General features: G+C 43.7%; 2 protein-coding genes and 1 non-coding gene across 5 annotated transcripts in view; all 3 read left to right on the top strand.

Moving 5' to 3' along the window:
* tnr1a (Tumor necrosis factor receptor superfamily member 1A) overlaps positions 1-2,528 on the top strand; it is a 12,388-nt gene extending 9,860 nt beyond the window's left edge. For both annotated transcript variants that reach the window (NM_001141773.1, XM_045717705.1), the window contains one exon: positions 565-2,528. In NM_001141773.1, the coding sequence (NP_001135245.1) occupies positions 565-854 (290 nt within the window). In that variant the 3' untranslated portion in view covers positions 855-2,528. The remainder of the gene's footprint in view (positions 1-564) is intronic.
* A 1,531-nt stretch (positions 2,529-4,059) lies between these two features.
* Positions 4,060-21,670, top strand: LOC106605732 (pleckstrin homology domain-containing family G member 6). 2 transcript variants are annotated; one of them, XM_045718754.1, is made up of 15 exons: positions 4,060-4,314; positions 10,348-10,570; positions 10,786-10,824; positions 11,237-11,374; positions 14,406-14,501; positions 14,710-14,760; positions 15,431-15,580; positions 15,747-15,857; positions 17,156-17,305; positions 17,599-17,736; positions 17,864-17,983; positions 18,267-18,399; positions 18,546-18,661; positions 18,844-20,270; positions 20,754-21,670. In XM_045718754.1, exons 1-15 carry the CDS (start codon positions 4,295-4,297, stop codon positions 20,962-20,964), a joined length of 3,123 nt encoding a protein of 1,040 aa, XP_045574710.1. In that variant the 5' UTR covers positions 4,060-4,294; the 3' UTR covers positions 20,965-21,670. The 2 variants fall into 2 exon arrangements, with proteins under 2 accessions (XP_045574710.1, XP_045574709.1); XM_045718753.1 differs by having other exon boundaries at positions 10,786-10,920.
* Positions 4,752-4,838, top strand: trnav-uac (transfer RNA valine (anticodon UAC)). The gene is given in 2 exon segments: positions 4,752-4,790; positions 4,803-4,838. It is a non-coding gene; the product is annotated as a tRNA-Val (tRNA).
* Position 21,671: the final 1 nt, after the last annotated feature.

Below are 21,671 nucleotides of genomic sequence, written 5' to 3'. Positions count from 1 at the left end.
AACACTTATCTCCCTCACTAGCTTTAAGCACCAGCTGTCAGAGCAGCTCACAGATCACTGCACCTGTACATAGCCCATCTATAATTTAGCCCAAACTACTACCTCTTCCCCTACTGTATTTATTTATTTTGCTCCTTTGCACCATATTATTTATATTTTATCTCTGAACTTTCTTCAAACTACAAATCTACCATTCCAGTGTTTTTTCTTGCTATACTTTATTTACTTTTCCACCATGGCATTTTTTGCCTTTACCTCCCTTATCTCACATCATTTGCTCACATTGTATATAGTCATATATTTATTTATTTATTTATTTATTTATTTATTATTTTTTTTCTACTGCATCATTGATTGTATGTTGTTTTACTCCATGTGTAACTCTGTGTTTTTGTATGTTGTCGAACTGCTTTGCTTTATCTTGGCCAGGTCGCAATTGTAAATGAGAACTTGTTCTCAACTTGCCTACCTGGTTAAATAAAGGTGAAATAAAATAAATAAATAAAATTGAACTCTATTTTAATCTCTCTACCCTATCACCTCTCTGTTCCTCTCTCCATCCAGTCTCTGAGTTGATCTACTCGGTGTTGGACCAAGTCCCCCCACGTCATGTGAAGGAGCTGGTGCGTTCGCTGGGTGTGAGTGACATAGTGATAGAGAGGGCTGAGAATGACCACCTCCGTGACACTAAGGAAGCCCAGTACCAGATGCTGAGGGTCTGGGCTAAGGGAAATGCGCAGGGAGGGGGAGAGGTGCTAGCACGCCCTCTACTGTACCACCTGCTGGATAAGCTGAGAGACATGGACCTGGGAGGGACTGCAGAGGAGCTGGAGACCAAGTATAGAGATCAGTAGAGGGAGAGAGATGCAGACTGTATAGACCAAGTAGGGGACCCAGGTTTCTCTTCTCTATGTCGAATCAAAAGAGAAACCGAGAGGGACCAAGACTATTCATCATATGTATAGGATAATTAGGGGAGGGAGAGAGAAATAGGGGAGGTGCTAATGGGGAGAGAGAGAAAGTCAGACACACAGACACATCCCCTTGTCCCTGACCTCACTTGTGTAGACCTGAGAGAATAGGATTGGTGCAGTGTAAGCAATATGGTAGTTGTTCCACCTGGTCCAGATCTGATAGACTAAGGTGGAAGTGTTGCCATGCTTTCATAAATGTCATAATGTATTATATAACCTTTTGGCAATGAGGCTGATTATTGATTAGCAACCATACTGTTCTTATATGTTTTTCAAATATATATATATATATTCTTTGCACATTCGAACCAATGAGGAATCGTATGTTTATAAAAAGCAGTTTTAGACAGTGCTGTTTGTAAAACAGGCAAACTTGTAATGTGTCACACACAGGTATGAGAACCACACTAACAATTGAGTTAAACACGGTGTTTAGAGTAATACAGATTTAACACCCATCTATAGTATTACAGTTCTATATTACTGAGTATTAGGTGGCGATAGGTAGCCAGTAACTGAAAGGTTGCTGGTTCGAATCCCTGAGCTGATAAGGTGAAAAGAATCTGTCTGTGCCATTGAGCAAGGCACTTGACCATACTTGCTCCTGTAAATCGCTCTGGATAAGGATGCCTAAAATGTAAATGTAAATGTATTATTTAATGGTGTTGCAGTAGTACTCAAGCTAATATTTCGATAGGAATCTGTTTAGCTTTTATCTTCCCTGTCTCTATCTTGCATTAATCAACCACAAACATATCAAAAAGATATTAGCATTATATGTCATATTTCAAGTCTTTGTATTGGTTTGTATATGGTTATTAATACTGCATAGGAGGATTCTGTATATTTGAATGGTTCTTTGATAAGTTGCTGCTTGGGCATGAAGATCAAACTACTGTAGTTTTGCTGTCTTTTACTACTGTCTTGATGTGCATATTCTTGTTTTACAAAATAGGCTAGGGATGTATCAATCTGTCATATTTCTTTACTATTCAGTGTACAGTGCATTCCTCCTCGAACAATCACACCCATCTAGGTTGTCTCTCTGCCATGGCTTTTGATCACCACAAGTGATTGATTCTTATATCTGTACAGTAGTAGTTGTGTCAGTACTGTTAGGGCACAGACGGGTCTTCTGCAGGTGTTATCCCTGAGTTATTGACATTCCTTAAAGCCCCATCATCATGCTCCCATTATTCAGGATCACTTAGTCAGAGGACACACCTGTCACTCTGCAGGGCTGACTGATCTCTGGGAGACTTAACATGGAAACTAGGGATGGGTAGATGGATGGATGGATAGATAGATAGCACTCACGTTTCTAGTTTTTAATGTCAGGTGCACAAGTACAGTGAAATGCCATGTATTGTATTTTATCATATTTTACAGCACTTTTTAACATTTAATTGTTACAGGTGATTTTACTAAAGACGAACTAGTTTTATTCTCAAATCACATACCGTATATCCAGGCATTGATTTGTTTTGATTAAGGTATGAACAAAGTTGATCAATTGTATATATTTTTAAAATAAACAATCCCTTGTAAAAATGACCTGGTATGCAGTTGTTATTATGACTGTAAGTGTTAGCGACTGTTCTATTCAGTGTATGACTGTAAGTGTTAGCTACTGTTCTATTCAGTGTATGACTGTTAGCTACTGTTCTATTCAGTGTATGACTGTAAGTGTTAGCTACTGTTCTATTCAGTGTATGACTGTGTTAGCTACTGTTCTATTCAGTGTATGACTGTGTTAACTACTGTTCTATTCAGTGTATGACGGTAAGTGTTAGCTACTGTTCTATTCAGTGTATGACTGTGTTAGCTACTGTTCTATTCAGTGTATGACTGTGTTAGCTACTGTTCTATTCAGTGTATGACTGTAAGTGTTAGCTACTGTTCTATTCAGTGTATGACTGTAAGTGTTAGCTACTGTTCTATTCAGTGTATGACTGTGTTAGCTACTGTTCTATTCAGTGTATGACTGTGTTAGCTACTGTTCTATTCAGTGTATGACTAAGTGTTAGCTACTGTTCTATTCAGTGTATGACTGTAAGTGTTAACTACTGTTCTATTCAGTGTATGACTGTTAGCTACTGTTCTATTCAGTGTATGACTGTGTTAGCTACTGTTCTATTCAGTGTATGACTGTGTTAGCTACTGTTCTATTCAGTGTATGACTGTTAGCTACTGTTCTATTCAGTGTATGACTGTTAGCTACTGTTCTATTCAGTGTATGACTGTGTTAGCTACTGTTCTATTCAGTGTATGACTGTAAGTGTTAGCTACTGTTCTATTCAGTGTATGACTGTAAGTGTTAACTACTGTTCTATTCAGTGTATGACTGTTAGCTACTGTTCTATTCAGTGTATGACTGTGTTAGCTACTGTTCTATTCAGTGTATGACTGTGTTAGCTACTGTTCTATTCAGTGTATGACTGTTAGCTACTGTTCTATTCAGTGTATGACTGTTAGCTACTGTTCTATTCAGTGTATGACTGTGTTAGCTACTGTTCTATTCAGTGTATGACTAAGTGTTAGCTACTGTTCTATTCAGTGTATGACTTCAGCATATATTATGTATAGCTTTGTTTTCTTGCTCATTAATTGCATGTCTGGCTGTGTGGTCTGTGTGTGTGTATGACGGTGTAATGGTGTGTATAACTTCTGATATGTAGTCTCTGCATTCCTCGACGTAGCATTAACTTATTCAATTATACTTCTCACGCTCCCTCTCTGTCTTTGGCTCTCTTTTTATCATTACCCTGTCCTCTCTCTCCCTCCCTCTCTTCACCTGTCGACACATCCCCTCTCTAACCTTTTCCACTTCCCTTCCCACGTCCTCTTCATGTCTGCTGATCTGTCTGTCATTTGACATTTGTAATCTTTTTCAATCACCTCGTTCCTCAGTCAACTACCATTCTGTGTCTCACTCTCTGTTTTATAAACCTTATAGGTGGTGCTCTTCACGTCTCTCTAGGTAGAGGCTCCTCAGACAGGGTTTTAGAGGACATGATCACTTCCTGTAGAACTATTACCTCCTCAGAATGATCGATATCACTGATTGACATGAAACAACACAAACCATCTAGTCAAAATAAATGAATCAGCGCCACCCTCATAACAAATACCACTGCTACACATTAACTAGGCCGTAGCGCAGGTGAGTTATTTTAGGAATCCTGTTGTTCTCGTCAGGCCAGTTAGAGGGCAGGGGTGCTAGAGAAAGGGAGGGAAGGAGGCAGGATAGGGAGGGACTGAATCAAAGAGAGAAAGAGTGAGAGAGCCAACAGAAAAGAAAGATGACTGTCTGAATCAAGATGGATCCAACCAAACCCAGGTAATTAATTTTACTTTATTTTATTACCGTAGAAGTAGACTTGTGAAGACACAATGGAACATTGTATCTTTTATTATTACACTTAATCAATGCCTTGACAATCTGACGTTTCTTCTTTGTATAATAATCAGTATACTTATATTGTGTTGTAATGTGTTAGTTTTATGCTGTGTGTTGATTTGAGGTTCCCCTCAGAACTAACACAGACCAACAGGTGTCAACCCAAAAAGACGAGTGTGTTTCAATGATACTTGAAGTCACCAGCATTAATGGATTTTTACTAGTGAGATATAGTGGATGTAAACAGTTGGTTAACATAGTTTAAAATTGTTTTTTTATTTAACCAGGTAGGCCAGTTGAGAACAAGTTCTCATTTACAACTGGGACCTGGCTAAGATAAAGCAAAGCAGTGCGACAAAAACAATAACACAGAGTTAGCCTCCCTGTGGCTCAGTTGGTAGAGCATGGTGTTTACAATGGTGTTTGCAACGCCAGGGTTGTGGGTTCGATTCCCACAGGGGGCCAGTACGGGGGAAAATATGTATGAAATGAATTGAAATGTATTCATTCACTACTGTAAGTCACTCTGGATAAGAGCGTCTGCTAAATTACTAAAAAAATGAGTTACACATGGGATAAACAAACGTACAGTCAATAACACAATAGAAAAATCTATATACAGTGTGTGCAAATGTAGTAAGATTGGGGAGGTATGACAATAAATAGGCCATAGTAGCAAAGTAATTACAGTTTAGCAAATAAACACTGGAGTGATAGATGAGCAGATGATGATGTGCAAGTAGAAATACTGGTGTGCAAAAGAGCAGAAAGTAAATAAAAACAATATGGGGATGAGGTAGGTAGATTGGGTGGGCTATTTACAGATGGGCTATGTACAGCTGCAGCGATCGGTTAGCTGCTCAGATAGCTGATGTTTAAAGTTACTGAGAAAAATATGTCTCCAGCTTTAGTTATTTTTGCAATTCGTTCCAGTCATTGGCAGCAGAGAACTGGAAGGAAAGGCGACCAAAGGAGGTGTTGGCTTTGGGGATGACCAGTGAGATCTACCTGCTGGAGCGCGTACCATGGGTGGATTTTGTTATCGTGACCAGTGAGCTGAGATAAGGCGGAGCGTTACCTAGCATAGACTTATAGATGACCTGGAGCCAGTGGGTCTGGCGACGAATATGAAGCGAGGGCCAGCCAACGAGGGCATACAGGTCACAGTGGTGGGTGGTATAACGGGCTTTGGTGACAAAGTGGATGGCACTGTGATAGACTGTATCCAATTTGCTGAGTAGAGTGTTGGAAGCTATTTTGTAAATGGCATTGCCGAAGTCAAGGATCGGTAGGATAGTCAGTTTTACAAGGGTATGTTTGGCAACATGAGTGAAGGATGCTTTGTTGCGCAATAGGAAGCCGATTCTAGATTTCATTTTGGATTGGAGATGCTTAATGTGAGTCTGGAAGGAGAGTTTACAGTCTAACCAGATACCTAGGTATTTGTAGTTGTCCACATATTCTAGGTCAGAACCATCCAGAGTAAAATCTGGACCCCTACAAATCAGCTGGGCTAGACAATCTGGACCCTCTCTTTTAAAATGATCCACCGCAATTGTGGCAACCCCTGTTACTAGCCTGTTCAACCTCTGTTTCGTATTGTCTGAGATCACTAAAGATTGGAAAGCTTCCGCAGTCATCCCCCTCTTCAAAGGGGGAGACTCCCTAGACCCAAACTGTTACAGACCTATATCTATCCTACCCTGCCTTTCTTTTTTTTCAATTTAAAGTTTTATTAAGTTTTCTTGTTTTTCAATCAACCAACAAAACACATTCCACATTCACAGATGTGACATACTTAAAAAATAAATAAAAATAATAATAAATATTAAAATATTAAACAATAAATAATAATAATAATAAAATAATATATATATAAAAATAAAAAATAAAAAAAAAAAAATATATATATATATATATATATATATACAGAGAGGGAAAAAGTATTTCATCCCCTGCTGATTTTGTACGTTTGCCCACTGACAAAGAAATGATCAGTCTATAATTTTAATGGTAGGTTTAATTTGAACAGTGAGAGACAGAATAACAAGAAAAAAATCCAGAAAAACGCATGTCAAAAATGTTATAAATTGATTTGCATTTTAATGAGGGAAATAAGTATTTGACCCCTCTGCAAAACATGACTTAGTACTTGGTGGCAAAACCCTTGTTGGCAATCACAGAGGTCAGACGTTTCTTGTAGTTGGCCACCAGGTTTGCACACATCTCAGGAGGGATTTTGTCCCACTCCTCTTTGCAGATCTTCTCCAAGTCATTAAGGCTTCGAGGCTGATGTTTGGCAACTCGAACCTAGGCGAGTGAGAACATATTTGGGAGGAAATGCCCAGGTATTTCTTACAGTCCCTCCACTCTAGTAGGGTGCTGTAAATCACAAAGGTTTTGGCTATGTTGCCCACTTCACTAAAATTATTAATGAATATAATTGAGTTTAGGGGCAATGAACCACAGGATTGGGCTTCTATCTGAATCCACGTTGACTCTTGTCTGTTTGTGATCCATGTTAGCATGTTGCGGATTTGGGCAGACCAGTAGTACAATTGAAGGGAGGGAAGGGCAAGACCACCCTTAGGTTCAGGTTTAGATAGAGTGGAGAACTTGATCCCAGGTTTTTTATTGCCCCATATAAATTTGGTGATGCTTTGGTTAGTTGTTTTGAAAAAGGAAACTGGGAGATAGCATGGGAGCATCTGAAATAGTTCAGTCTAGGGAGGATGTTCATACGGATGACATTAATTCTTCCTACTAAGCTAATTGGGAGGGAGATCCAGGTTTGGAGATCGTTCTTGATTCGATCCAGGAGTGGAAGATCATTTTCCTTGAAAAGGCTATTCAGATCTGGTGTTATGAAGATCCCAAGGTATTGAAAACCCTGTGTCTTCCATTGGAATGGACATAGTGTCTTCATAGAGCTGGTGAGTGTAATATTGAGAGGGCAGACAGTGGATTTGTTAAAATTTATCTTATAACCTGAAAACTTGCCATACTGAGCAATTGTGTCTAAAATGGGAGGGATTTCTCAGGGTTGGATATGTAGAGCAATACGTCATCCACGTAGAGTGAAATCTTGTGCTGCATGCCGCCTGCAGAAACACCCATAATACTTGGATTGCTCCTTATCAACTCTGCCAGAGGCTCCGCCCCCAACAAGTAGAGCAGGGGGGACAGCGAGCACCCTCGTCTTGTGCCCCATCCCAAAGGGAATCTGTCAGAGTTCAGTCTGTTTGTAGTCACCATGGCATTTGGATGAGAGTATAGTGATTTGATCCATTTAATAAAGTTTGGGCCCATATTGAACTTTTCTACTCCATCCTGTCGAACGCCTTCTCAGCATCCAGTGAAGCCAGCAGGACAGGGGTCTTCTGTGCATTTACTTGATCAATAATATCAAAAAGACGGCGAATGTTATCAGAAGAGTGTCTGTCTCTAATAAATCCAGTTTGGTCCGCTTTTATTATTTTGGGAAGAAGAGTGTTTAGTCTTTTGGCGAGCAATTTGGTAACTATTTTGTAGTCGAAATCCAACAAGCTTATGGGCCGGAAGGACGAGCAGGATAGAGGGTCCTTGTCTTTTTTGAGAAACACTGTAATGCGAGCTGTGTGCATTGAGTCTGGAAAAAATCCTCCAGCATTGGCATGAAAATAGGGCTAAGCTGCTACCCTGCCTTTCTAAAGTCTTCGAAAGCCAAGTTAACAAACAGATCACCGACCATTCCGAATCCGACCATACCTTCTCCGCTATGCAATCTGGTTTCCGAGCTGGTCATGGGTGCACCTCAGCCACGCTCAAGGTCCTAAACGATATCATAACCGCCATCGATAAAAGACAAAACTGTGCAGCCGTCTTCATCGACCTGGCCAAGGCTTTTGACTCTGTCAATCACTGCATTCTTATCGGCAGACTCAACAGCCTTGGTTTCTCAAATGACTGCCTTGCCTGGATCACCAACTACTTCACTGATAGAGTTCAGTGTGTCAAATTGGAGAGCCTGTTGTCTGGACCTCTGGCAGTCTCTATGGGGGTGCCAGAGGGTTCAATTCTCGGGCCGACTCTTTTCTCTGTATACGTCAATGATGTCGCTCTTGCTGCGGGTGATTCCCTGATCCACCTCTACGCAGACGACACCATTCTGTATACGTCTGGCCCTTCTTTAGACACTGTGTTTTAAAAAATATATATATATATATATATATATATTTAACCAGGTAAGCTAGTTGAGAACAAGTTCTCATTTACAACTGTGACCGGGCCAAGATGATATCTATGAGGGTGCCCGTGTTTACAGATTTAGGGTTGTACCTGGTAGGTTCCTTGATAATTTGTGTGAGATTGAGGGCATCTAGCTTAGATTGTGGGGTGGCCGGGGTGTTACGCATATCCCAGTTTAGGTCACCTAACAGTACAAACTCTGAAGACAAATGGGGGGGCAATTAATTCACATATGGTTTCCAGGGCACAGCTGGGGGCTGAGGGGGGTCTGTAACAAGCGGCAACAGTGAGAGACTTATTTCTGGAAAGGTGGATTTTTAAAAGTAGAACCTCGAACTGTTTGGGCACAGACCTGGATAGTAAGACAGAACTCTGCAGGCTATCTCTGCAGTAGATTTCAACTCCTCCCCCTTTGGCAGTTCTATCTTGGCGGAAAATGTTGTAGTTGGGGATGGAAATTTCTGAATTTTTGGTGGCCTTCCTAAGCCAGGATTCAGACACGGCTAGACATTAGGGTTGGAGGAGTGTGCTAAAGCATTGAATAAAACAAATTTAGGGAGGAGGCTTCTGATGTTAACATGTATGTAACCAAGGCTTTTTTACGGTTACAGAAGTCAACAAATGATAGCGCCTGGGGAATAGGAGTGGAACTGGAGGCTACAGGGCCTGGGTTAACCTCTACATCACCAGAGGAACAGAGGAGGAGTAGGATAGTCTAGTGTAGTGCGCTGGGGACAGAGAATAAAAGGAGCAGCTTTCTGGGTGTGGTAGAATAGATTCAGGGCATAATTTACAGACAATGGTATGGTAGGATGTGAGTACAGTGGAGGTAAACCTAGGCGTTGAGTGACGATGAGAGAGGTTTTGTCTCTGGAGGCACCAGTTAAGCCAGGTGAGGTCTCCACATGTGTGTGGGGTGGAACAAAAGAGCTATCTAAGGCATGTTGTGCGGGACTGAGGGCTCTACAGTGAAATAAAACAATAAGAACTAGCCGAGACAGCAGTAGACAAGGCATATTGACATTAGAGAGAGCCATAAAGCAATCACAGGTTTTGATCAGGAGAGCTAAGACAACAGTGGGTAAATGGTGATGAATGGGCAGAGTGGGTCAGTCATGAGTGTCTGTGGTTAAATCACTGACGTCATGGAGCAGACATTTTGATGTTCGGCACTGTGGCGGGGATTGTGTGTGTATGTGTGAGAGAGACTAGTTACGCTCTCTGAAAGTATGCAGTGTGTGTGTATCTCGTATCATGGGTGTGTTATTCACTGCTTTAAAGCTCTAGATAATGATGAGTTGGTTATTTGAATCAGCTGTGTAGTGCTAGGGTAAAAACCAAAACATGCACCCAGGGAGGGCCCCATGACCCAGTTTGGGAAGCCCTGCTCTAGATTACTGTAGGTTGATGTCTTTGGTGTGATGGATGTATGGCTGGGAACTCAAGGTACAGTTTTGCTGGTTAACCCAAAGCCCTTGGAGGACATACTGTAGTTGGTGTATTTGTGTAAGGTGAAGTTGTTTTTGAGGTTTCACCTTGGTCATACTGTAACTAAAGCTGAGAGCCCTGTGTGACTCGACCAGTGTCAGATTGTCTAGAGTTCTTCACCTTGTCTCACTGAGGCTATTCCTGTCATCTCTGTTATTTCCACCTTACTGCTAGCATGCGTACCTGACAATGCGTTCATCATTGCATTGAGGTAATCATTGTCATCATCATTGTGTTTATGCTCTCTTATCTCTTCAGCCTTTCCTCAAAAGCAACAACCTCTTTCAACGAAGGAAGGGGAGGTGATGTGACTCAGCCAGAGGAAGTGGTGGAGCAGTGGAGGAATGGAGGAGAGGGGGAGAGACAGAGGGAGGTGGACAGAGAGGCGGGCGTGACAGATGGACTAACTCTGGCTGCAGAGACAACTACCAACCACAGGGTGTCAGCAGACAAACGCAGATTCAATACTGTGGGATACCATGTGAGGGCTATGAACTTCAGCTTCTGTTTGTAGATGCAAGATCAGTTTGAAATCATCCCTAAATTTGAGGCCCCCATGACACTTAATCTACATCCTGAAGCCAAATGGTAGAAACTTCACCCAGCCAACCAGAAGGCTATGTGGACTTCCTAATATTCAGGCTACCACAGCAGACACAAACTGTATATTTACATTATATTCTCCATCATTTTCAGAGGAAGCTGAAGCAGAAAGTGGTGGCGGACTATACCACGGTGAGTAAGGGAGTGTCTGGAAGTTTCAAACCCCGAGCAGCACTGAGACAGGTCCTGTTCAGCCAGGGAGTGACTGAAAAGAGCCCCATGCCTGAGGTACTTTCCTCCCACGCACTTAACTCGTCCTCTACACACATGAATACACCCTGATACCCACATGCACAGACATGCACAGCCAGTGCCACTGTCCACATACTGAAAATAAGAGTTGTGCAAATGCACACTACAATTGTTCACTCAAGCATCTCTGCGATGGGCCCATTTATATATATATGTGTGTGTGTGTGTGTGTGTGTGTGTGTGTGTGTGTGTGTGTGTGTGTGTGTGTGTGTGTGTGTGTGTGTGTGTGTGTGTGTGTATATATAATCTCTCCCCCTCTCACACACTCGCTCTCTCTCTTTCTCTCTGTCAGGGTGCAGGGCAGTTGGATGCTCTGAAGCGGGCTCTGGAGGTGTTCCCAGTACCAGTGTGTCTGAACAGGAGCTGGGGGGAGGAGGGGACAGGACCCACACTGGAGAACAACTGGACTGACATAGTACACAATCACTCGGTAACCATATTTACCTACTGATAAATGCAAGTCATGATGGGCATATCATCTAGTTAATATGAACGATCCCTCCCTACCTTTTACAACATATCTCTTTCTCCCACCCCCTCTCTCCCTACCTTTTACAACATATCTCTTTCTCCCACCCTCTCTCTCTCTCCCTACCTTTTACAACATATCTCTTTCTCCCACCCCTCTCTCTCTCCCTACCTTTTACAACATATCTCTTTCTCCCACCCCCCCTCTCTCCCTACCTTTTACAACATATCTCTTTCTCCCACCCTCTCTCTCTCTCCCTACCTTTTACAACATATCTCTTTCTCCCACCCCCTCTCTCTCTCCCTACCTTTTACAACATATCTCTTTCTCCCACCCCTCTCTCTCTCCCTACCTTTTACAACATATCTCTTTCTCCCACCCCTCTCTCTCTCCCTACCTTTTACAACATATCTCTTTCTCCCACCCCTCTCTCTCTCCCTACCTTTTACAACATATCTCTTTCTCCCACCCCCCTCTCTCTCCCTACCTTTTACAACATATCTCTTTCTCCCACCCCTCTCTCTCTCCCTACCTTTTACAACATATCTCTTTGTCCCACCCCCCTCTCTCCCTACCTTTTACAACATATCTCTTTCTCCCACCCCTCTCTCTCTCCCTACCTTTTACAACATATCTCTTTCTCCCACCCCCCTCTCTCCCTACCTTTTACAACATATCTCTTTCTCCCACCCCCTCTCTCTCTCCCTACCTTTTACAACATATCTCTTTCTCCCACCCCCTCTCTCTCTCCCTACCTTTTACAACATATCTCTTTCTCCCACCCCTCTCTCTCTCCCTACCTTTTTACAACATATCTCTTTCTCCCACCCCTCTCTCTCTCCCTACCTTTTACAACATATCTCTTTCTCCCACCCCTCTCTCTCTCCCTACCTTTTACAACATATCTCTTTCTCCCACCCCCTCTCTCTCTCCCTACCTTTTACAACATATCTCTTTCTCCCACCCCTCTCTCTCTCCCTACCTTTTACAACATATCTCTTTCTCCCACCCCCTCTCTCTCTCCCTACCTTTTACAACATATCTCTTTCTCCCACCCCCTCTCTCTCTCCCTACCTTTTACAACATATCTCTTTCTCCCACCCCCTCTCTCTCTCCCTACCTTTTACAACATATCTCTTTCTCCCACCCCTCTCTCTCTCCCTACCTTTTACAACATATCTCTTTCTCCCACCCCCTCTCTCTCTCCCTACCTTTTACAACATATCTCTTTCTCCCACCCCCTCTCTCTCTCCCTACCTTTTACAACATCTCTTTCTCCCACCCTCTCTCTCCCTCCCTACCTTTTACAACATATCTCTTTCTCCCACCCCCTCTCTCTCTCCCTACCTTTTACAACATATCTCTTTCTCCCACCCCCTCTCTCTCTCCCTACCTTTTTACAACATATCTCTTTCTCCCACCCCTCTCTCTCTCCCTACCTTTTACAACATATCTCTTTCTCCCACCCCCTCTCTCTCTCCCTACCTTTTACAACATATCTCTTTCTCCCACCCCTCTCTCTCTCCCTACCTTTTACAACATATCTCTTTCTCCCACCCCCTCTCTCTCTCCCTACCTTTTACAACATATCTCTTTCTCCCACCCCTCTCTCTCTCCCTACCTTTTACAACATATCTCTTTCTCCCACCCTCTCTCTCCCTCCCTACCTTTTACAACATATCTCTTTCTCCCACCCCTCTCTCTCTCCCTACCTTTTACAACATATCTCTTTCTCCCACCCCCTCTCTCTCTCCCTACCTTTTACAACATATCTCTTTCTCCCACCCCTCTCTCTCTCCCTACCTTTTACAACATATCTCTTTCTCCCACCCTCTCTCTCTCTCCCTACCTTTTACAACATATCTCTTTCTCCCACCCCTCTCTCTCTCCCTACCTTTTACAACATATCTCTTTCTCCCACCCCCTCTCTCTCTCCCTACCTTTTACAACATATCTCTTTCTCCCACCCCTCTCTCTCTCCCTACCTTTTACAACATCTCTTTCTCCCACCCTCTCTCTCCCTCCCTACCTTTTTACAACATATCTCTTTCTCCCACCCCTCTCTCTCTCCCTACCTTTTACAACATATCTCTTTCTCCCACCCCTCTCTCTCTCCCTACCTTTTACAACATATCTCTTTCTCCCACCCCTCTCTCTCTCCCTACCTTTTACAACATATCTCTTTCTCCCACCCCTCTCTCTCTCCCTACCTTTTACAACATATCTCTTTCTCCCACCCCCTCTCTCTCTCCCTACCTTTTACAACATATCTCTTTCTCCCACCCCTCTCTCTCTCCCTACCTTTTACAACATATCTCTTTCTCCCACCCCTCTCTCTCTCCCTACCTTTTACAACATATCTCTTTCTCCCACCCTCTCTCTCCCTCCCTACCTTTTACAACATATCTCTTTCTCCCACCCCTCTCTCTCTCCCTACCTTTTACAACATATCTCTTTCTCCCACCCCCTCTCTTTCTCCCTACCTTTTACAACATATCTCTTTCTCCCACCCCCTCTCTCTCTCCCTACCTTTTACAACATATCTCTTTCTCCCACCCTCTCTCTCTCTCCCTACCTTTTACAACATATCTCTTTCTCCCACCCCCTCTCTCTCTCCCTACTTTTTACAACATATCTCTTTCTCCCACCCCTCTCTCTCTCCCTACCTTTTACAACATATATTTCTCCCACCCCCTCTCTCTCTCCATACCTTTTACAACATATATTTCTCCCACCCCCTCTCTCTCTCCCTACCTTTTACAACATATCTCTTTCTCCCACCCTCCCCTCCCCTTCCTTCCTTCCTTCCTTCCTTCCTTCCTTCCTTCCTTCCTTCCTTCCTTCCTTCCTTCCTTCCTTCCTTCCTTCCTTCCTTCCTTCCTTCCTTCCTTCCTTCCTTCCTTCCTTCCTTCCTCCCTCCCTCCCTCCCTCCCTCCCTCTCCCTCCCTCCCTCCCTCCCTCCCTCCCTCCCTCCCTCCCTCTCTCTGATCAGATGATGTGTAAGACCCAGAGGCAGCAACAGGAGGCACTGTGGGAGTTGGTCCACACTGAGCTCACCTACATCAACAAGCTCACTGTTGTCACTGATGTAAGACAAGACAGACAGACAGACAGACACCCTGCTCTCATTACTCTCATTACTGAAAACGTATCAATGTCTTTCAGTGATGTGTCCATAACAACCACTGGCTATTCATAATAGAAATATGATAATAGTAACTGTTATCTGTATAGCATCTTTTATTGCAATGTCATTTTTCAATGCCCGTGTTTGTTTGTGTCATTGTGTTTCTCAGTTGGTGATGGCAGCTCTTACCAACCTGCACCAGCATGGATTCCTTTTAGAGGTCAGTCTATATGAGCTGGGTTCTCATTCACAGGGTTTTCTGTAGGGAACATTTTCTCTAGAACTCCCTCTCTGGTCTTTGGGCCTATCTGTGTTTCCCGGCTGACCACTCAAATAGATGTGTTGCAAAGAATGTACCTTTGAGCTGGATCTTGCATGATCTGACTGGGTTCAGGTGTGTGTGTTTTCATGAATGACTTTGACCTTTGGTTGAATTTAAAACCAGTATACAGTTCAAGGGGAGGCCCTTGGGCCTAGTTGAAACCGACTGCTGTAGTACAACATACTGTACATACAGTACATACTGCTGAGCTGACATACTAACACACTGAGAACATCTGCTCTATCTGACACAGAACACACCAGGGCAGATGGAACATTCAGCTCAATAACAGAATGTTAGATAATTCCTGCTGAGAATGTGGAAAGTATCTGAGAATGTGGGGGAGTGAGTTCTGCAGAGTTCTACAGCTAGACACTGCAGCATTGTCAAACAATTACCCTCTTCATCTTTTTTTATTACAAAAGGTCTACAACTATCATATATTTTTTTGGACTTTAGACAACCACAAACTTCAACACATAATGACAAGAGGTGTGGGGTAGATTGTAGGTTCAAAATCAAGAAAGCAGTATCATCACCCTCTTTTTCCTGTCCCTCTCTTCTTCAGGTGACACCTGAGAGCCTCTTCTCCAACCTTCCCTCCATCCTCAGCGCCCACCGGCTCTTCTGGCAGGAAGTGATGTATCCCATGTTACAGGAAGTCCGCAGGACGGGGAAGCCTTTTGACCCCATGGGGTTAGAGGCAGGATGCCTGCAGGTTCAGTACTGACTGTCAATCAGATCTAGTACCATGGTCACATATGGGATGAAAAGTATGGGTCAAACGGAGGTGAAAGGAAGGAATGGAAACACGGGTCATGAGTTTAAAACATGTTTGTTTACAGCAATCTTTGTCTAATCCCATCCCCACCCTCTGTCTGTAGTTCCCTGAGCGATTCTCCACCTATCTGCACTACTGTTGGAAGGAGGAGAGCACAGTGGAGTTTACGAGCAAACTGACAGACACCAACCTGCACTTCCACACCTACTTAATGGTGAGTTAAACACACGCACACACAAACACATTTTTTTATAGTTTATTTGAATCCACAAATCATAATTCATACAAACATCTCAGGACAAGAATATCTGGACACCTAGGGAAACAGATAGCACCTTCTTCTTCACACAGCAAGGCTGCCCATGACTGCTGACACAGAGCAGTACCTCGCTATCAGCCTGCTATCTGAAGTCCAGGTACTGTCAGCCTGTGAACAAGGCAGAGACTACCCAATATCACCGTAGCAAGCATGCACTGTTACGAGGCTGTTCAGGAGTGACACGAGGGGCTGGTATTTAAGCAGCTTGTCAGAAAAGGACTGCTCCATGTAGTAGTCCAATGAGCAGCCCACCTCCAGAATCAGCCCCTCCCTCTGGCCTCCCCCACACCAACAATATCTGTCTTATTCAGCAGACAAGAAAACACATGATCATCAACATCAAACCAGGCTTCTCTGACAAGAGAATGTTTGTGTATGTGTTCGGTTGGTGACTCCACCTGTCTCACCTCCGTGGCCACCAGGTCAACAAGGCGGTCATGTCTAGGTCATGTCTCAGTATGAACAGAAACCATTAACAACATGTGCAACAGACTCCTTTACGTTTACCTCAGGGTGGAAAACACAGAAGGGATCATGGTTTGCAGGGTACCAGAGAGCTAGGTTGTATTTTGTTGGTAGAACTCGCCTTAACAGTAAAGGTGAGAATGTCCTTGCCAATAGACAGAAACAAATCCACACACACCACTTCATACACAAGCCCACTTCTTGTTTAGGTGTTGCATGCACACCCTTTCACTCTCACCCTAAAGTCACTCTGCGTCACACACATGGTTCTCCAAACTACCCTTTATTACGGTAACACTGTCTGGAACAACAGTGAACTGAGTCATAGCATCCGCAGAACTTCTTCTGTTATTGATCATGTTCTAGTGGTTTTGATGAACACCATATCCAGGCCTTCTGTTATTGGTAATATCCTGAAGGCCGAACACTTGTTACACCAACGCCCTGACCTAATGACTCAGAGAGCCTAGCCTGCACATTGTCTTCTTAAAGATTAGAACGTGTCTTTGGCTGTTTTTTGCTGTCTACGCACTTTTACAGATTGTTCAAAGAATCTCCATTAGGAGTTTTTCAAGCCTTTGAATTTGTCCAGTACCATGTAACAATATTTTTTCGTACACAGTAACAACCCTGTATTTACATTAGTTATACCAAGGCCATAACTTTGGGTATGAGGTCTAAAGACTCTACTAGAAGACACTAAATAATGTTTTTCTCCGTGTCCATAGTGGGTGGAGACACACCCCCAGTGTGAGCGGATGCGTCTGGGAGATATGCAGGCCAAACCCATCCAGAGGATCACCAAGTACCCCCTGCTGCTGAAGGCTGTCCTCAAGACCACCCAGGCTCCCCACACACAGCACACACTCAGCGGCATGGTGAGTGAAGAGCTAGCCTTTTAAATCAATGCCTTTTAATTCAGTTTGCCAGGCCTGAGGCTGTTCATGTTCATTAGAAAAGGAAGTTACGCGTTCCAGCGCCATTTTCTTACTAGCTAATCGCTAATTGCCTCTACTAGTAAAAGATGAAAAGGCAAATTAAGGAAATCTCTCTGTCCCACACACTTTATCCCTCTCTCTGTTTCTCTCTGTTTCTCTCTCTCTCTCACTCACTATCTCTTTTCTTCATCTATCTCTCTCTCTTTCCCTCTCCCCCTCTGTCTCTCCTCCAGTTGGCCTGTGTTAATGGCTTTCTGCACAGCATCAATGACTTCTTGAGGCTTAAGGATGATGAGCTGGCCCTCTCGCTCTCCGCCCAGAAGATAGAGGGATATGATGTGATGGAGGGGATGAGTGAGGAAATCGAAAAGGTGAAAGAGAGAAGAAAAAGCTAGGAACAGAGTACAGGATAGGAAACTACACCAACCTTAAAAAACGATATAGATACTGTAATGTGTGACGCAGACAGTGAGTAGTCAATGTTGATGTCATCCACAGCATGTCAGAGAGTTCTGCAGTTTTGATTTAACGTGCCCTGTCAGAGGGGTGGGTCCTGGGGTCATACGCAAGCTGCTATTGGAGGAGACCCTGAAGATCAGAGGAAGGAAGGATCACAAGGTAGGTTGAGTGACAGAATCTCACTCTGTTCCAGTGAAACATTGACTTCCATGTAGAGGATTCTTCCTAATATTATCATCTCATTAGCACGGACTTTGATGATAACTACTTTGAGAAAAAATTTACTTACTACGACTGTGATATGTGGTTGTCTCCCCTAGCTATCTTAAGATGAATGCACTAACTGTAAGTAGCTCTGGATAAGAGCATCTGCTAAATGACCAACATGTAAGATGTAGATGTCATGTTTCTGTGGGCTTGTTGCGACTGTTGTGTGGTGAAGCTGGAGGTGACAGCCCTGCTCTTCTCTGACGTGCTGCTGGTGACCAAGGTCCAGAAGAAGGCAGAGAGACTGAAGGTAGTTCGCCCCCCACTGGCCCTGGATAGAACACGCTGTAACACACTCAAAGATGGCTGTGAGTACAGTCATTGACCACACAGTACATATCCTAGAAGTGGAAAGATGAAACGTTGCTCTGTTTCTTGCTACAGAGACCATTTGTAGAGTTTTAAATGACAGTTCTCTCTTTATCTCTTCCTCCCCACTCTCTCCATCTCCCAGGTTCATTTGTGGTGGTGGAGGTAAGTGTTCTGGGTTGCGCGACGAATGTCTACACCTTCTCCACCTCCAGCCCAGAGAGCTGCTCTACATGGGTCTTCACCATCCACGAGGCACAGGTAAACAGACAGAAAAATACTGACTAAAGTGGTAATGACATGATTTATTGTAGTTACCTTTTGGTCTCTTTGGTATTAAATCAATGAATGAATGATTAGATGTACAATGTACATAATGTGTAACATACAGTGATATTGATGCTCTCTTCTTATCCCTCTTTCTTTCTTCCATTTATTGACAGGAAACACTGCAGGGCCTGAGAGAGACAGAGGCCAGCAGACGACTGCAGACCAAACAGAGAGACCTACAGCTACAGGAACAAGCCACACCCCCTACAGAGCCCAAGATGACCATTGAGGAATCAGTAGATCAGCCTCCTGACCAATCAGAAGCAGAGATCACTTCCTCTTTGGAGGTGAAACCTGTTGAGGAACTCCTCATCCAATCAGTGAATGGAGCATTGGTGTCCATAGCAACGGAGGCGGAACAACAAACTCAGGAACCAGTGGACTATAAAGATGCAATGTTGCCAGGACAACCACGCAAGCTCAGTGACATTCATAATCAATCAGTCTTCCAACCTCAACCCAAACCCAACGGGCCACACAACCTGTTGCTAGGCGGATATCCTGACATAGACTATGACATAGACTACCACCAACACCAATCCAGCACTTTACCACTTTCTCCATGCAGGGAAAACAATCGAAAAGTTTCTATCGCTATTTGTCAAATGGAATCCCAAGGATTGCTCTCACAGGGAGGACGAGCCAAATCCACACGGAGGAATTCTGCCCCCCAGTCAGTGGAGCAACAAGCCATGAGAAACTTGTGGCTCACCCAATCAGGAGAGGAGGAGGCTTTAGCGGAATCATTGAGGTTTTCTCGGAAGTTGAATTCACCACGGTTACGCAGGAGGAGACCAATAAACACTGAGCAGACTGCTGCCCCTCAGATGTCACAAAGTGGGTCTGACAGCTCTGGGATGGCTCAGTCTGTGCCACGCACAAACTCTTCCTCCAACTCTGACTCAGACTGCAAACAGAAACTCAGAGGTTCCTACCAACACAACTCAGGTTCCTCAGGACAGAGCTCTGACTCTCACCTGGTGCTCAAGCTGGGGTCCTTGAAGATGAACAGAGGGGTGTTCTGGGACATGCCTGCAGAGAAAGAGTTCTCCCCAGAGCCCCACGCTTTCTCTGATCCAGAGCTGCCCAAAGACATCCCTGAAGAAAAAGACAACACCCCAAAAAGGCCTAAGTTGAAGACTCAGAGGAGCGCGTCCATACCAGATATCATCCTCCAAGAAGGATATAGTTCTCTTCTGACCTCAGCCAAGCCCTCCAACGCGCGAATAGCCCACTCTCCCCCTCCTGGGTTGGATCCATACTTGCACCCCTCCCCTCTGGAGAGCATTTTGAACCGGGCCAAGGAGAGAAGAAAGGACGGAGGGAGAAGAGAAGGAAAGGGAAAATCTCCAACCTTCAGAACATGGGCTCTTCCTCCTTCTCCGTCTTTCTCCACCACTCTGTCCCAGTCGCCCAGTGAAGGGGATAGAGAGACTGAGTGGGAAGAGGTGGAGCTGGTCAGACGGCTGGCCCCCAGTGTCAATCAGGGATGGATAGAGGAGAGGGTGGACGGAGATGAGGAGGAGGAGAAGAAGAGCAGGTGAGTTTTACATCAAAACTCAGTTGGAAATAAAAGACAAGAACGTCTTCAAAGTATGCATGATCAGTTTGAAGATTCATCTATTGAAATGACTCAGTCAGATAGGTGTGGGTGGCTGATGGCCACTATGGAACAGTTTCATTCTGGGTTATTTTATCACTCTACCTACTGGGCTGATTACCATGTAGTGTAGGATCACTCTATGTTGAAATCGTTATTCTTGCAAGTTGCATTTACTGTCATAACCATGACATGCCACCCATAAACATGTTTCATGTCATGACAACCATGTCATCATAACCAATCTAGCCTGATCACCAGATGGTGTCCACTTTAGCCAACTACTTTGTTAATGTCATGCCAAACATTCCAGTGAACAACATGGAAGTAGACTAAAGCAGAAACAAATCTTGTGACTAAGCTATTTGCAATCCAACAAGTTTATCTCCATTGTAAAAGCTTTTTTCCCCGTCTCTCTTCTAGCCCCGCCTTCCCTGATAGCGCCAGCGTTGATTGGCCAGGCTGGTGCTTTGAAGCCGATGAGGTCCTGGATCAGCTGACCCCAGAGGACAGTGGCGTTGGGGTTGATGAGGAGTGGTGGGAAGCGGCTGAGGTGGGGCTCAGCCAAACTTTGACCTTGAGAGACTTCCAGCGAATCGGCACGCATGAGGACGGGACGATTAGCCAGGTGTAGCTCTGCATAGGCTACTGGGAGCCCTTCATTCTCCAAGACTTTATCTGCACTTTATGTGGAATTATATGTAATTTGAGATTTTCACTGTGCCGGAGTAGACATATAACAACAATGTGATACTTTTCCACAGCAAGATGTTGATTGAGTGAGCTGATTGCCACCAAATGTTTGATTTCAGTTTGTTGCATGGAATGTTTGTGAGTGATTTTGAGTTTGTGATTATGAGTCTGAGTGAACAGCAGAATAATTTTCTTCAACCTGCATAATGTTGTTAGCGCTACAGATGTAGGATCTTCATTTGGTCACTCTTTTGTTGCTGAGGTTTTTCCTGCATCGCAGGAAATGCAGATGAGCTTTGTGATTTACATAAATGTACTGAAAACCCACACTAATACACAGTTATATTAACAGTATTGCACTTTTCATGTAGCCTACTTTTGGCCAGCAACATTATGGACTAAATGTTCAAATCCTGTTGCTGCAGCATTATTAAGATCCTACATCTGTAGACGTCTATACTGTCTTATACAAGTGTACTTTTTGATGTGGTGTCAGTTAACTGAAATGCTGTGTATACATAGAATGACATGTTTCATTGAACTTAATTTGAGTTGTTGATTTATAGGAGTAACTGCATATTTGGTATTGTGACCCATTTGGGAGATTCATACTGATATATTGTAATAAAGAGACATATTTAAACCAAT

Source organism: Salmo salar, chromosome ssa05 (assembly GCF_905237065.1).
Source record: "Salmo salar chromosome ssa05, Ssal_v3.1, whole genome shotgun sequence".
In the NCBI taxonomy this organism is placed as follows: domain Eukaryota; kingdom Metazoa; phylum Chordata; class Actinopteri; order Salmoniformes; family Salmonidae; genus Salmo; species Salmo salar.
Note: the sequence above shows the minus strand (reverse complement) of the source record. Positions and strands in the feature narration are given on the sequence as shown.

Coding starts and splice junctions, on each gene's coding strand:
- LOC106605732 (XM_045718753.1), top strand. CDS start 4,295: ATGGATCCAACCAAACCCAG. Junction 10,571..10,785: donor TCAATACTGTGGGATACCAT/GTGAGGGCTATG, acceptor CATCATTTTCAG/AGGAAGCTGAAGCAGAAAGT. Junction 14,761..15,430: donor AGCATGGATTCCTTTTAGAG/GTCAGTCTATAT, acceptor TCTCTTCTTCAG/GTGACACCTGAGAGCCTCTT.